Source organism: Thalia democratica, chromosome 3 (assembly GCF_965202585.1).
Source record: "Thalia democratica chromosome 3, ktThaDemo2.hap1.1, whole genome shotgun sequence".
NCBI classification, from domain to species: Eukaryota; Metazoa; Chordata; class Thaliacea; order Salpida; family Salpidae; genus Thalia; species Thalia democratica.
Window position 1 is genome coordinate 57,140,884 of NC_139167.1, and position 14,719 is coordinate 57,155,602.

Below are 14,719 nucleotides of genomic sequence, written 5' to 3' on the forward strand. Positions count from 1 at the left end.
AACTTATTTTTCAATACTTTTTACTATTATATGCAATGTAGATAAATTGTATAAATGTTAATAGATTATATAAAATTTTTGCTTTAAAACTAAACTTCATTCTAATTGTGAAACTATAAAGTTTAAAAACTGAAAATAGTTTATATATTTGTTTTTCTAAACTTTATTATGTTATAAGTTTACATCTTTATGTTATTTATAACTTATAAAACATACTTTTTTACTTTCAGAGACAGCTAGTATATTTAATTACTATTTTCAATTTAAGCTCGTATTAGCTATTTACAATCGTACTAATTTAGTAATATAATTTTTCATTTACAGAGATTATTTTTTTTATTTCTTGTTACAAAGTTATAGTTTTAAACTAATTGTAAAACAAATAAGTTTATCAATTACCACGAGTATTAAATGTACTATTAATTTATTGTTTGTTAATTTTAGTTCATTATAAGTTAGTATATTTCTATATATCAATTTTATTATGTTATGTAATACTATATTTTAATTACAGAGAAGACGCAACCAAGCGAGTGTTAGTTTAGGGGAATCACCTTCTATGGGAACGTTTAATTTTGCATACACCCAAAATCAAGAGCTATCAGTGAGTTTTTGTTGCTAGTTGTAAAATTTTATAAAAAAGTTTTAGATGTCATAACTGTTTCCACTAAAAAATTTAAAACATTTATAATGAATAATACACAGTTATAATTATTAATTGTTTTCCTACAGTCAAAATTAGTCAATGAGCGTTTGTTAATTTTAAACATTTTGTAAAGTTTTATATATGAAAGATTTTAATATCATAACTGCTTAGAGCATAATTTCGGTTTAAATTTTAATGTTGTTGAAAATAGAGCCGTTTTTTAGTTTAAGCACTAATTAAACTGTTAAGGGTGAATGGTTTAATATTAGCTTCCCTAGTTTTGTAAAAAAAAGTTTCAAAACTTTAATTACAAAAAACAACTGTTATTCTACTTTTCAAAAACTTGTTTCATTTTACTTGTTTAGTTAGAGAAACGTTAAATTTATAGCACAAAGTTTTGTATTCTGTTTTGTATTTTAATAACACTTTTGTTTTGGCCATGTTTTTGTACAGAGCATCATTTATTTTTTTTTCATAAAATTTAAAATAGATCGTTAAATACTAACATTTTTGATATTCTTGATCATAATTATTGTTATTATTCTTGGTATACAAACAAATGCTCATTGAAAAAAACGTTTATAGTGTGCCTAGTAAATTGTTAAAAAGAAAAAGAAAATGTAGGTATTAGTTGTTAACTATTTGGTTCTTCTTAATTAATTAATTAATATTGATTTTAGAACGTTCCGGAAACAGAGTTGCCCCCTCCGAGTTACGATGACGTCATAGCAACCCAAAGTTGTGGCGATGACGTCATGGCAACCCAAAACGGTCGGCAACCAAAAACACATTCCGCCCCTCCGATGTTCGAAGCCCCTCAAATAATCGAGACTCAACTTGGAGGAGAAAATAATGATTAGATTGAATATTTAACTTAGTTGCGTCCCTTTTTTAGTCTGTACTTTTTTTTATAATTTTTTTTGTGAAATTGCTGAACGTTTAAAAAATTTTTCTGTAACTTTTACTCACTTTTAGCGTCATAAATACTGTTTTGTTGTTTTGTTTTTAAGTTCTTTAAATTAAACTAAATTCTAGATAAATATTCACTTAGTTTAAGAAAGTATTTTATTTTGATATTTAAAGCATGTAGTTGTATATATTTTACAAATCAGCATTTTACAGTAAACTCAAAATTAAAAAATCACAAATCAAGTTAATTAAGTAAAACAAATAAAAAACTAAAATGTTTGACTATAATACGTATATTTGTCCTACGCACTATCATTATTACTTTTCAAATACTTTAAAAACTTAATTGCAGTTTAAGTTATTGTTGCAAGCAGAAACTTAAAATTTGAACTACAAATGACAAGTAAAAAAGTTGAACTTTCAATTACTTAGTAAACTCATGATTTTTTTGTAAAATGTATACTAGTCATTTTTAAATGTCTTATATTTTATCGTTGAATTATTCTTAGTTGTTTAAGAAAGAATAAAATGAGCGTGTTCAAATAAACTGTTGCAGTTTGCTTTTTAGACTGTAAAAAAATATAACATTAAAGTGTTGTTGTTAAATATCATTAATAAAAGATCGAATAATTAATAACAGTGTTTTATTGTCTCTTCTAAACATTTCAAAGTCATCAAATTTTAGTTGTTAAGGTTTTTTTGTTAACTATTATCAGGAAAAATTTCGAATATTTTTTTTATTTTTACCACCACAAGAGTTTTAAATACAGATTTCGTTTACTTGTTGTAAAAGTTAGATTTTGAAATTTTTAAATCAATCGCTTATAAGCTTCTGTTTTTGGTGAATTTTTCTATTTTTTATATACCATCTGCAACTTAATATCAATAGATTATTCATTTTGTTTTTTATTTTATTACACAAAGCCTTTTAAAACCATACGAGTTTCTTTGTCAAGTGATAAACTTTAAATATAATTTGAAAAAATTTTTGTTAAGTGAATAGCTTAAAAAATAACGTTAAATTATGACGTATGAATAAATTCAAATAAATATAAAAATTAGAAATTCAGCAGTTAAAACTAAAAGTATGTTTATTAATAGATTGTTAATAATTTTGATTTTCTATTTAATGCTACTTGCGTATTTAAACTAGGTCGCTCTTCCTTAATCAATATTGATTCCAGGCTGTAGAGTTCGCTTTTCTTACATCGTTTTAAAACTTTGAAGTTTTGAACTATGTCAGAGTTTTGACAGGATGTGCAATTAAAAATATGTTCAAATATTGTGCTGTTTTTATCTGTTCCGCAGTGGTCTGTTAATCGTCGGAATATTTGCCGTGATGTTTCTCCAATGTAAGAGATGCTCTGATCTGCAGAAAAAAAAGTGAACAAAATTATCGAAACATTTTTATGTCTTTGTCTAAAACAGGGTTTCCCAAACTTTTTTGCAAATGGCCCCCTTTAAAGAGTTTGAAAAAGCAATGGCCCCTTCAATATATAGGTTACTCATAAACTATACACATATAACTTTTTTTTTTCTTTTTTTTTGCTTTTCATCTGCAACTCAAGAATATCTAGTGTAAGTTTCTAAACTACCATAAAATACACATAGGACCTTTTTTTTTTTTTTTTTGCTCTTCATCTGCAACTCAAGAATATCTAGTGTAAGTTTCAAGTTATGGCCTTATGGCCCCCCTGTGGCTCCTTTACTGCTCATGGCCCGCTGAGTATCTGTCATGGCCCCCTAAGGGGCCACTTGGCCCACTTTGGGAAACCCTGGTCTAAAACGTCTAGGATCTAAATAACAGACATGACATTTCAAATAAAGAAATAAACTTTTAGGATTTTAAGTTCAGATATTTATGTGTAATTGTTTTTATTTTTTATATTTTATTAACCTAGTCTTTGCTACTTTAACCGGCTGATATACTTTCTAATTAATTTATAGCTTAAAGACTTTGATATGGCTGAACCAATTAGGATTCGTTGATGGTTATATATGTAACGCGGGCCTGGTGTTTACTGACTAACAAGAGCTAATAAAATGGTTTCCAAACTTTTTAATTTCCCGCACCCTTAAAAGATCTATGTTTGATCTCGGTTCCCTTGCAGTACATGTAATTATTTTTTTTAAGAATAATTTAAAATAGAACGATGAAGATTTGTATATGAATTTTTGTTATATTGTACTATTCAATAATTTTATCTTTTAAGGATTCATCATCCAAAATTAAATCCAAATTAAAAGAATATGGATTTATTATCTATTCTTTAGAAGTTTCCAGTTCTCCTACTCCAAAATATTCTTCAAAAGACTCCGATAGTATTTCCAAATGCTTCATTATTTCTTCACGCACACTTGGAATTTTAGACTTATTCTAATAGTCACTTCTTCAAGTGGTAGAAAATTTTATATATTACCTCTTTTAACTAGTGGACACCAGAGATGTAATTTTGAAAGCATTTAACACTTCACAACATTCTAATATGTTTATATTTTTTTCTTGCACAGGAACACTCAGAATGTTCATACGGCTGAAAATGTCACTTAACTAAACTAGTATTTGAATAAATTCTTTTGACTTCATTTCTTTTGCATGGTCATAGCATTCTTTAAAAAAAAACTTTGACTTTTTTTTTGCAATTCAATAGAGCGCCTTAATGCTCTTCCACGTGATAGCTAGCGGACGACCGTAAGGAAAAGTAAAACTGAATGTCCACTACCATAATCTTGACACAACAATATAAAAAGACGATCATTTCCAGTTGATGACCTTCATATAAATATCAAGGAAATTTTTCGATTTCGAGATTAATGTTTTTGATGGTAAAGCATGTCCATGAAGAAAACAGTGAGTACCCTCCAAGTGCGGAATAACCTGTTTTAACAAAGCAAAAAAAAACTGATTTATTTCCCAATATAGAAGGGGCACCGTCAGTTAACACAAAACCAATAACTTAGATGTTTAGGTCTAATTCGTAAAAAAAATCTTTACACATTGGAAGATGCCTTTTGCTTTGGAAGTTCTCTTCAGATCTTCAAAAAAAAAAGAAATCTTCAATTAAGGTACCATCATGCACATATCGGGCTAATGCGATCAGTTGACTGCAATTTTCAACATCTGTTGTTTCGTCCAACTGGAGAGAGATTTTCAAGGGACTAGCTTTGTTTTCAGCAATAACTTGATGCAAAATATTTGAACTCAAATCACCAATTTGACTTTTAATTACATTATTGATAACGGCACTAATTCAGGCTTTTTTTTTTTCAAGAACAATTTTTGCCATTTGAAATACTTTGTCAGCCTTATCACCTTTTTAGCAATTGTATGCGACTTCTTGGATTCAGCTACGTTATACGCCACATAATATAAAGCCATTAAAAGTGGTTTCTCAGCAGATACAAAACCCAACTTTGTAAGTTTTCCTCGTGATTCATAGCGGATACTTTTTGCTTTCAACGATTCAACATTATGACCGTTACTTCTTGATTTAACAAGTTATAGCAACTTAGATGACTTCAAACTTGCGTTTGAAAATACAATATTACAAAACATGCATTGCGTTTTTTATGCATTCAATTGTTTCAGTGGAAGTAAAATCAAACTGCACATAACTACCATTTCACTTCCTTTTCTTTGACAAAGTTAAGGATTAAGTACTAATCAAAATATTGTATTCTAAAAATTATAAAAAAAATAATTATTAATATTTTATTTTTCATACGATCTTTTTAACACAAACAATGCTTCGTTCTATGACCTCATCAGTTTGTTTTTTAATATATATCTGAAAAAATTCAGAGAAGTGAGGAAAAGGCACTAAAAGAGTAAACAAAAATTAGGCTTAAACTTGAAAATATAACTTTTTATATACTTTAATATGAATAGGTACTTAAAAAAATCTAAAATCAAATGTGCTAAATAAAGCCAAAGTAATATGTTCAATCAAAATTTATTCACTTACATTAGTCTAAAACTTGTAAAAAAAACTTAGGTTTATAAAATATAATGTATGTATAACAAGCCTTATGTTCAGGTAATAGTAGTAATGTTATTTGTAAGCTAACAATTAAATCAAAATAACAACTCAACTAGTATTGAGTTTAAAAGAGTGGTTAAAGTTATGCAAGTAGATAATGAGGTAATAATCAAAAATTTTATTTTTTTATATGTTTTGAATTGCTTTTTAGCTTTGAAAATCGATAGTTACGTGATGTTTAGTAAAAAAAATTAGGCTTACAGTTGTCCTAGTAAAAGAAAAAAAACACCTTATTTATCAAACAAAAATGAAAAACGATCTCACACCCCCTAAAATTGATATAAACTTTCAGTAAAATTCTATAAAAAAAACCATTAACAATCGCTTTTTTTATGTTTTTTACTGTTTTTTACAGTAGTCGCACAGAAAACAGAAACCAGTCAAATCACGCCTCTGTCGTGATGTGGTAATTTAATGCAAATAAACAACTGTGATTGGTATTGTAATAAATAAATAACTGTGATTTCTTTTCGTAGTTTAATAAATAAACAATCGTGATGTCATAGTTAAATAAAATAAGATATCTGGGCTGAGCAAAAACAGTTCAAAGTCTTTAAACAAATTCTTTATTAAATAAGTCCAAGTTTCAAACGAAGTTTTTTCATGTAAAAAGATAATTTTAAAAAGACTCTAAAGTTTTAAAACAAAAGATGAAACTATAAAAAACTATAATTCAAGCGATACTTTATATAATTAATTACAGTCTTGTAATTCAAAATGCACAAGTGTTATTCAAAAAAAGAAAGACTATAAGCAAACCTTTTCAAATACTTTTAATCAGTGGTATACAGTTTTTAAAGCTATGCGGTTAAAAAATAAAGTATAAAAACTTTCAAAATTAAAAAAAAAAATTGGTACTAAATTATTTAGATATTTAGTTTTTAATTGCATTTTATTTCAGACTCTTACAAAAAGTATTGTGATAGTTAATTTTGAATAAATACTTATAAAGGAATATGTTCAGTATTCTTTAAATGTTTTGACTTTGTTTAAGAGGCAACACTTATTTTTAAAGTCGTTTTTTTTAAGTTTTACACCAGTGAAAAAACTGAAGTTGAATTTGCCTTATATAAAAGGTTTTAAAAAAGTTTCCTTTCTCTAATCTATGATTTTTTTTATTTAAGTGTTTAATGTTTACTCTTTGCTCTTCAAAAGCCATTTTATTTGTAGCTGGTTGCTATAGACAATAATAAAACTCCCGAAGCAAAAACACTTATTAGTTTATAAATATATATATATCTATAGATAAAACAATTTAAAAGACTTATAAGTAAATGTTGACTTAAACTTAATGTTAAATTATAAACTTTATGCTAAACATCTTATTTACAACAACATTGTTACTCCCTTCTTATCTTTTTTTCAGTTTTTGTCCCTTTATTTTTTGGTGTTGTTGTGGACAAGAAGCTAAAAGGTATCCATGGTGTGTATATAACCATAAGGTTTTTCGTGCACCAGGTCCTAAGACCAAATACTTTGAGCGTTTTTTTCTCTTTGCTCTTTCTACAAGATAAATCTGAACCTGTAACTAATGTGATTATTAAGTTTTGATTAGAAAGATTGTATTATTGTAATGTAGCGAGACATTTTTGTGTTCATATGGTAGATTATAGTTTCCGTGTTCAATATTTTCAATTTTTGCGGTTATAGGCTTAAAAAGATTGCTTACCATTTTTAACAGAAATTTATCAATTATTAAATTTAAAAACTTTATGTGCAACATTTAATTAATTATGAAGGTTTTATTATTATAAAGAAAATTAACTTCTCCACACTAATCCATTAAACATTTTTTTAAGTGTTAACATTTTTTTAATTAAAGTAAAAAATTATATGATTGGATTAACAAAGCATTAACATGTTTTGTATAAAAAAAAGGTTTTAAAAAATTTTACAAATGAATTTATTGTATTTTTTAATTTACCTTAATATGATACCTTTAAATTTTAAAATAGAAAACTTAACTTTGTTTTTAATTTTCTAAAAGTTTGTTGTTACTTTAACTGCAAAAATAAAATAAAAATGTTATATTATACTTTAAGATTATAATACTTTTTAATTTGTTTTTATATTTTTTGATACAAAAATTATTTTAAATTTTTTAATACTGTTGTTCATTACACTGAACTTTTCTTTCTAAAATTATATTTTGAAAGAATAAACCTAAAGCACCGTAGTAATAGAAATTAACTGTAGAAAACAATGGGCTGAAAAGGGGGGTCAAACAGCTATTGGCTACAAAAGTACTAAAAAATTGTACAGGGTGTTATAATTATATGTTGTTTAGCTCCATTCTTGTGACAAACTCTTTTTAGTTAGCAACAGAACTAGTTTTAAACCTTTTTCTGCTATATATATTTTAAACTATTCTATCTAAAACATAACAGTACTTTTAGTATCTTTAATAATAAAATTGTAGTGGCGCTACTCACTAATAATAATCAATGGGTGGGCAGCTTTTATAGTTTGATCAAATTTACTGAAAAAATCTTTTGTAAGCTGTACTACTTAAGAATATACTTTGATGGCTATGTAATTTTGAAAAATTGCAGTAGAAAAAATAAAAACAAAACTCATAGGAACAAATTTGCATGAAATGACCATTTTATTAAACACTTATTTGTAACTAAAGCAATTTGCAAACATTTCAAAAGTTTTATAAAAAACAAAGTTATTTTTTGTAATTAAAAGGTAGTTTTTATGCTAAAAATTCCTACATAGAACAAAATGCTATTTGGGTAGGCTACACTGCCTAAACTAAGGTACGCCAAGTCTAAATTATTAAAATTTTTATTTCAATAAAAATTATCATTTTTCAGTCTTTTTAAAGAAAATTAGAATTGATTTAGGTCTTATATGGTATAGCTGTATAAAAATATTATTTAAATTCATTGAAAATAAGTGGATATATTTGAAGCTTTTAAAACTAGTTTTGATTACTTAGTTTCTTATGTTATTGTTACACAATTCTTAAAATTTAGAGTTACTTAAAATTAGTTTAAATTACCAAAAGGTCTATCTATAAACCAGGTCACTTGACAAAAACTTTTCAGCATGGATTTTTAAATTGCGTTGAATAAACTTTTATTCAAAAATACAAAATATAAGTTATTTAACTTATGAAATTCTTATAAAAACTTTTTATTTTTGTAGTTTTAATTTTTTGTATTTTACTAAAGTATGCTTTTTAACACATTGTATACATTTAGGTATAAATTGTATCAGACTAAGTGTACAGTAAATGTCACAAAATTTATTTCTTTTTAAATTAGCTGCAAACTCAGGGTATTTTGGACTAATTTGTTGAGATTAAGTCTGTAAATTTTGGTAAATACTGCTTGTTTTTATTAAGAATTGTTAATTTGTTACACAACAACAGTTTACAAAAGAGAATTTGTTGTTAAATATTAATGTTTAAACTTAACATTTTTAGAAATATACAGCTGTAAAATGATAACAGCTACTAGTTTTTTTAAAGAACATAAAGTGAAGTTTTTTTCTTCAATAAGTGATTTTAATTATTTCTTATCTAATTGTACTTTATCTGATTCTAGAAAGAACAATTGTAATGTCTTCTTTACAACACTTTATTTTTAGGGGTATAAAAAGTAAGTAATTTATACCTTAAAAATCTTCCTTAATTAATACATTTAATTTGATAACAATTGTTTTTTATAAATTTTAACTTCAAAAACAAATAGTTTTAACTTTTCCTTCTTATTTTTCACAGTTTGCATAGTTGAATAAAATGTCAGCCAAAACCCTTGACGTAGACATATGCAAGGAAATATCGCAGGGCCACGAGGTGATGTCAAGTGTGCTGCGTGGCAGGTTGATGAAACTTAAAGTTGCCAAGACGATGGCAGGGAAACAGTCGGGATGCAACCAGCTGGTCAACTACCTTCACAAGTGCAATGACGACAGTTTGACACACGATATTCTCCCCTTTCTTAAGAAGCAGGTGTGGATTTGTTTAATATCAAAGTATGTATATTAAGGGTATATTAAGATAGAAAAATATATACATTAACTATTTTTTTCTGTACATTTTAACTGGTTTTTACTTATAGTTTTAATCTTAGAAGTAAAGTTAATTTTAGAAACCTCTAATGAATTTTTCATGGTCTAGTTCAGGGTTTAGCAGTTTTTTATTAGTAGAGGCCAGATTTACTGCAAAAATTATTTTAGGATCAAAATATCTCTAGAATTTTACTTTAATATATAGGTATACACATAAGAGCAAATGTTTAATATATATAATGTAGTACTAACGTTTAACAACAAAATAAGAGTGCATCTGTTAACTTTAAGCATCAGTTAAAAAGATTAACTTGATTGCTCTTCATTGATTGTTTTTACTTAAACTATTTACCTAAACTGTTAACTAAATGTTTCTTGTAATATCAATTTTGAAGGTGAGGATTATTTTGAAAATTAAACACTCTGATTTTATGTACAATATTTTTTTTTAAGTTTGTTATTTTTATCAAATAATAGATTAAACTTTACAAATTACTTTTTAAAAATAGTAGTAGTGATATATTTATAATAAATAGTCTTATTTTACCCTTTAAATTTGTGTTTCCTATAAAAGACATATTGAAATTTTTTCTATCTCTTAAAAATTTAGCATTTCTTAACTTTTTATTCAAACTTGACAGATAGAAGAAGACGAGCACAAAAACCAGCAGGTCGTCACGTTGGGAGTCTGCCAGGAGCTGCTCCCGTCCGTGTCGGCCATCCTCAACAAGTCCAAGTACGCCAGCCACATGATCGCCTGCCTCGACTTTCTCCGGGTGCTGGTCAAAAGGTGGTTCGTCGAGCTGCGCAAGATGAGCGGCGAGCTTAAAACGAACGACCTGAGCTTGAACTTGCCCGCAGTTTATTTCGCCATCGTCGCCTTGCACGATCAGGTGAAGAAGCTGTCGGCGAGGGAGGGCTTGCTGGGCAGGAAGGCGAAGGTGGTGGCCGAGCTGTTCCAACAAATATGAACTTCAAAAGGTTGTGCGCATTTGTTTTTGTGTGTGAAAATCATGACATATTTTTCGGTGTTGGAATGATGCAGTTCTTGTGAATGTTCTTGTGTATAAATGTGCAGTTTTTTTGTAAAAGATTATATGCTTTCAAAATTCTTAACTACCTTCGAAAGATAGTTGTCTTTTTATTTTTAAGCAGAAATTTTTTTTATTGTAACTGTATTATTATTTATTATGCATATTCTAACAATTTACTTTAGTTTGAACTCAGTTTAGGTAGTTATAGAAATAATATTTTTACTAGTACATGTCATGTTAAACAATGAAAAACTATTTAACAAGTTAGTTTGTTTTAACTTTAACAAAAACATTGTGTAATTTTTTTTGAAGTATTTTGTGTTGTTAATTTTTGTAAACACAATTTAAATTACGTAGGTATGCTATTTTTAAATTGTTTAATGTTAGCTTTAAGAATCTGATCATGTCTTCAAGTAATGTTTTTTTTTAATAAAGCTTACAACTATGTTTGATTTTATAAATATAAATTATTTCATTTAAACAAAATTTAGTATAAATACGAAATTTTTTTTGGTAACAAAACTTCGTACATAGTCAACTTTAATTTTTTAAAAAGTTGAGTTTTTAGTTTAAACATTTTTTACAACTAGTTGAACAACTTCGCTGTTTTTATTTAAATAATTTTGTGTCATAAAAGTTTGCAATTAGCTCTTTTTTATTTATTTAAAGTACCTTTTTAATATATAATATACTTATGTACATTAGTTCGAACTTTTTGGTTTATGATCACTGTGTATTCTACATTATTGACTTTTTGCTAACTATGTATTTTTGTACATTTTTTTTAATGATTTTTTGTAGATTTTGTAAGGTCCTTCTTGTGGTCTTTTAAACTAAATATTCAATTAGTGTTTATAATTTTTAATAAAAGTTCTTATTTTACTTTATTATTTTATAAGAACGATTTTTCATAAAACTTCTTAACTCACATACTAAGTTTCTCAGTACTTCATTGTTAAACATATTAAACACTGTGAATGTAATGGAATCAAATTTATCTGATAGGCTTGTTATACAGTCCTTAATTTGGTTTTAAAATTTAAGTAAAAATTTAGTTTGGAATTACTTCTTGTCATATAACATAAAGTGTTAGTGTGGTTTACGTCATGTTTACGTCATTTGAATTTTGATCATGTACAAATTAAGCTTTTTTTTCTATGAAACGTTTAAATTTTCCTTCTTTTGTTGGCTTTTTTTTTAAAGGCTTAAATAAGCTAGTTTTCTTGATAAAGAATAATATATACAACAATAAAATAAAAAGAATCAAAAGTCATGGTTTGACAAATTTATGTAGATTTTTTGTTTTAAATATCGTAATAATGACAAATAAGCTAACAAACGCAAATATTTACTTATGTTTATAAATAATACTGTTTACTGTTTTTTATGATTAATAAATAAGTAACTTGTTGCACTTAAAGTAATAATCTGCACAGTTTTTATTTCTCCTTTTAACCCTTAAACTTACCTCCTTGAAGCGAACAATTTATTTTAATTTTGGATCGCCATTCCACTTCTATACTGATAATCAACAAATATGAAGAAAACGTTTTCAAAATGAAGATTCAAATTTTATTTTTGTATGTCTTAGCTTTAGCACGTACAAGATACAATATGTAATTAAATTTAGAAATGCTCTAGAGCTAATTGTCGTTGTATTTTGTATCAATGTTGCATTTTATAAATTATATTTTGATTTTTATTAAAAATATCCAGATTTTTCATTAATTTAAATTAAATTTTTGTTTGTATAGTTTATTATAATCTTTTTTAACTAGAGTATAATTAGATTTTATACTTGTTTGTTAAATTTATTGTTTTTTACTTTGTTTTAGTATTTTAATTCTTACAGCCTTTATTCATTGTAAATGTCAGTAAATGAAGCTTTGAATTTTTTTTTTGGTTTTTTATTTGAATTGTCAGCTTTTTTTAAAGCTGAAGAACATGTTGAATCGAATAATGTCACTTACTCGCATATAATGTATTTTACTTTTTAAACTATCATCAGTGTTAACTTTAATACTATTTTACTTCACTTTTATTAAGACATATAAACTTAAAAGTTCGAGTAGTTTTTTAATTTAAATAACCACCAGTTTTACTTTTGATTAACTTGCTTAAATTCTATTAAGACACTTACTTATGGCTTTAACTAAAATTTACGCAGGGCTTTTATAATTGGTTTTTAATTTTTTTATATTATTAACATAATAATTCACAACATTTTTAAACTGCACAACAGACTAAACTAATACGGCTTTTAGCTATTTTTATTGAAATGACATTCAAACCTTTTTTTATCATTATTCTAAAAATGTTTATTAAGTGTGTATAAAGGTTATTAGTGTAATATTATTAAATTTTACTAAGCAGTAAAAATGTTTTAAAACAATAGTTTATTTAACTACATTATTTCTAATACTAACAAAACAAATGATACTATTGCTAAACTGCACAATAGGCTAAACACAATAGGGTTTTTAAATACTTACAATAAAAATGACTTCAATTGAAAAATAATATTTGTTCTTTTATTGTTATTATTGAACTAGAATTATTAATTAAATATGTACAAAGGTTACTAGTTTAAAAAGTTTAACCTTTATTATAAAAAAATATTACACATTTTAAAACTATTGTTTAGTTTTAATTTGTTTTATTCTTAAATAGCTACATAACAACTAGAAATATTTTTAGTTGTTTAAAACAATAGGGCTTTAAAATATTTGAATTTTTAAAAACGTCAATTTCAGATTTAAAATTTATCAATTTAATTAAAAAATAAACTTTATGATAATCAAGTATGTATATTTGTTATAGTTGTAATATTTTTTTTAATTTGGATGAATAAAAACTTACTGAAATAATAACTTTACTTAAAATTGTAAAAATATTTAACTTAGAATATTATTTTAAAACACATTAGCTTTGGTAAAACCAATAACTTAAAAAAAATAAGTATGTTTTAGTTATTTGATGTTAAATTTTCCAAATATTTATTTAACAATTCAAAATTAAAAAGGAAATTGTAAGTTTTATTCTAGATTCAAAATTGAAGTTTTCCTTTAAAATGTGGCTAACATAGCTTACACATTGTTTATCTCAATCGTTTTACAGATTTCTGATGTACATACACAACATTTCTTTCTAATACAGTTTGAATTAATTGAATAGTTAAGTAAATGTAAATATTTTTTTTTAATGGTATTAAGTAGTTTTGTATATATAAACTAATAAAACATCATATGTGTAACATTTGTCGAGTCAAATCTTAACGTTATGTCAAATCTTCAATCATTATTAAGATGCATGCTCTTTTAAAGTAATGTCTAGAGAAGTTTTAATTTTCTAATAAAGTTTTGCTCGACAAAGGGTTATAAATAAAGCAACTAGTTACATTGGTGCATGGGTTTAAGTAGTTAAGATAAAACAGGACTCTATAAAAACTATCAACAAAACTAAAACTAATTATACTATAAAAAAGTTGAAATCATAATACTATTGCTATTTTTATTAAGCTCTTAAGAAACGATTACTGTTAATAATCTTAACTAGGCATTAAGTTATTAATATAACTTTTTTGAGGGTTAAGTTCAAATATTTTGTAGTCTAGGTTTTAATATACATATGAAAGTAAAGAAACATTGCTTTAAAATAGTCTGGTAAGATTTATTGTTTATCAGAAATTGTATGTACGAAACATAAAAGATATATACATTTTTAGTTTTTAAAAATTTAAATGTTTGCAGAATAATTAAGCTCAATTATTTAAAAATTCTAACTTTTTTAACTTTATAAAACTAAAAATAGTAATAAGAAACTAATTTAAATTTTAGTCCAACCAAAAACAACAAACCTTTGTTAACATAATTTTTTAGAAGGTAAAACACAATAAAGAACTATATTTTTGTTTAAAATAGCAAATAGCTTAGATATGTGTTTATGTTTTAGTAATTTTACTTAGTTTTACTAAATAATTTAATTAAGCAATTTTTAAAGGTTTTGTTTCTCCATACATATATCAAAAAGTTCCAAATAGTGCCACATATAAAAAGAACAAAACTAATATA

The 14,719-nt window shown here is 25.5% G+C and overlaps 1 protein-coding gene across 1 annotated transcript; it reads left to right on the top strand.

The window, feature by feature from the left end:
* Positions 1 to 9,343: 9,343 nt before the first annotated feature.
* On the top strand, positions 9,344 to 10,679 carry LOC145831962 (KATNB1-like protein 1). The gene is made up of 2 exons (XM_082939319.1): positions 9,344 to 9,556; positions 10,257 to 10,679. Exons 1-2 carry the CDS (start codon positions 9,344 to 9,346, stop codon positions 10,584 to 10,586), a joined length of 543 nt encoding a protein of 180 aa, XP_082795445.1. The 3' UTR covers positions 10,587 to 10,679.
* The last annotated feature ends 4,040 nt before the right edge of the window (positions 10,680 to 14,719 follow it).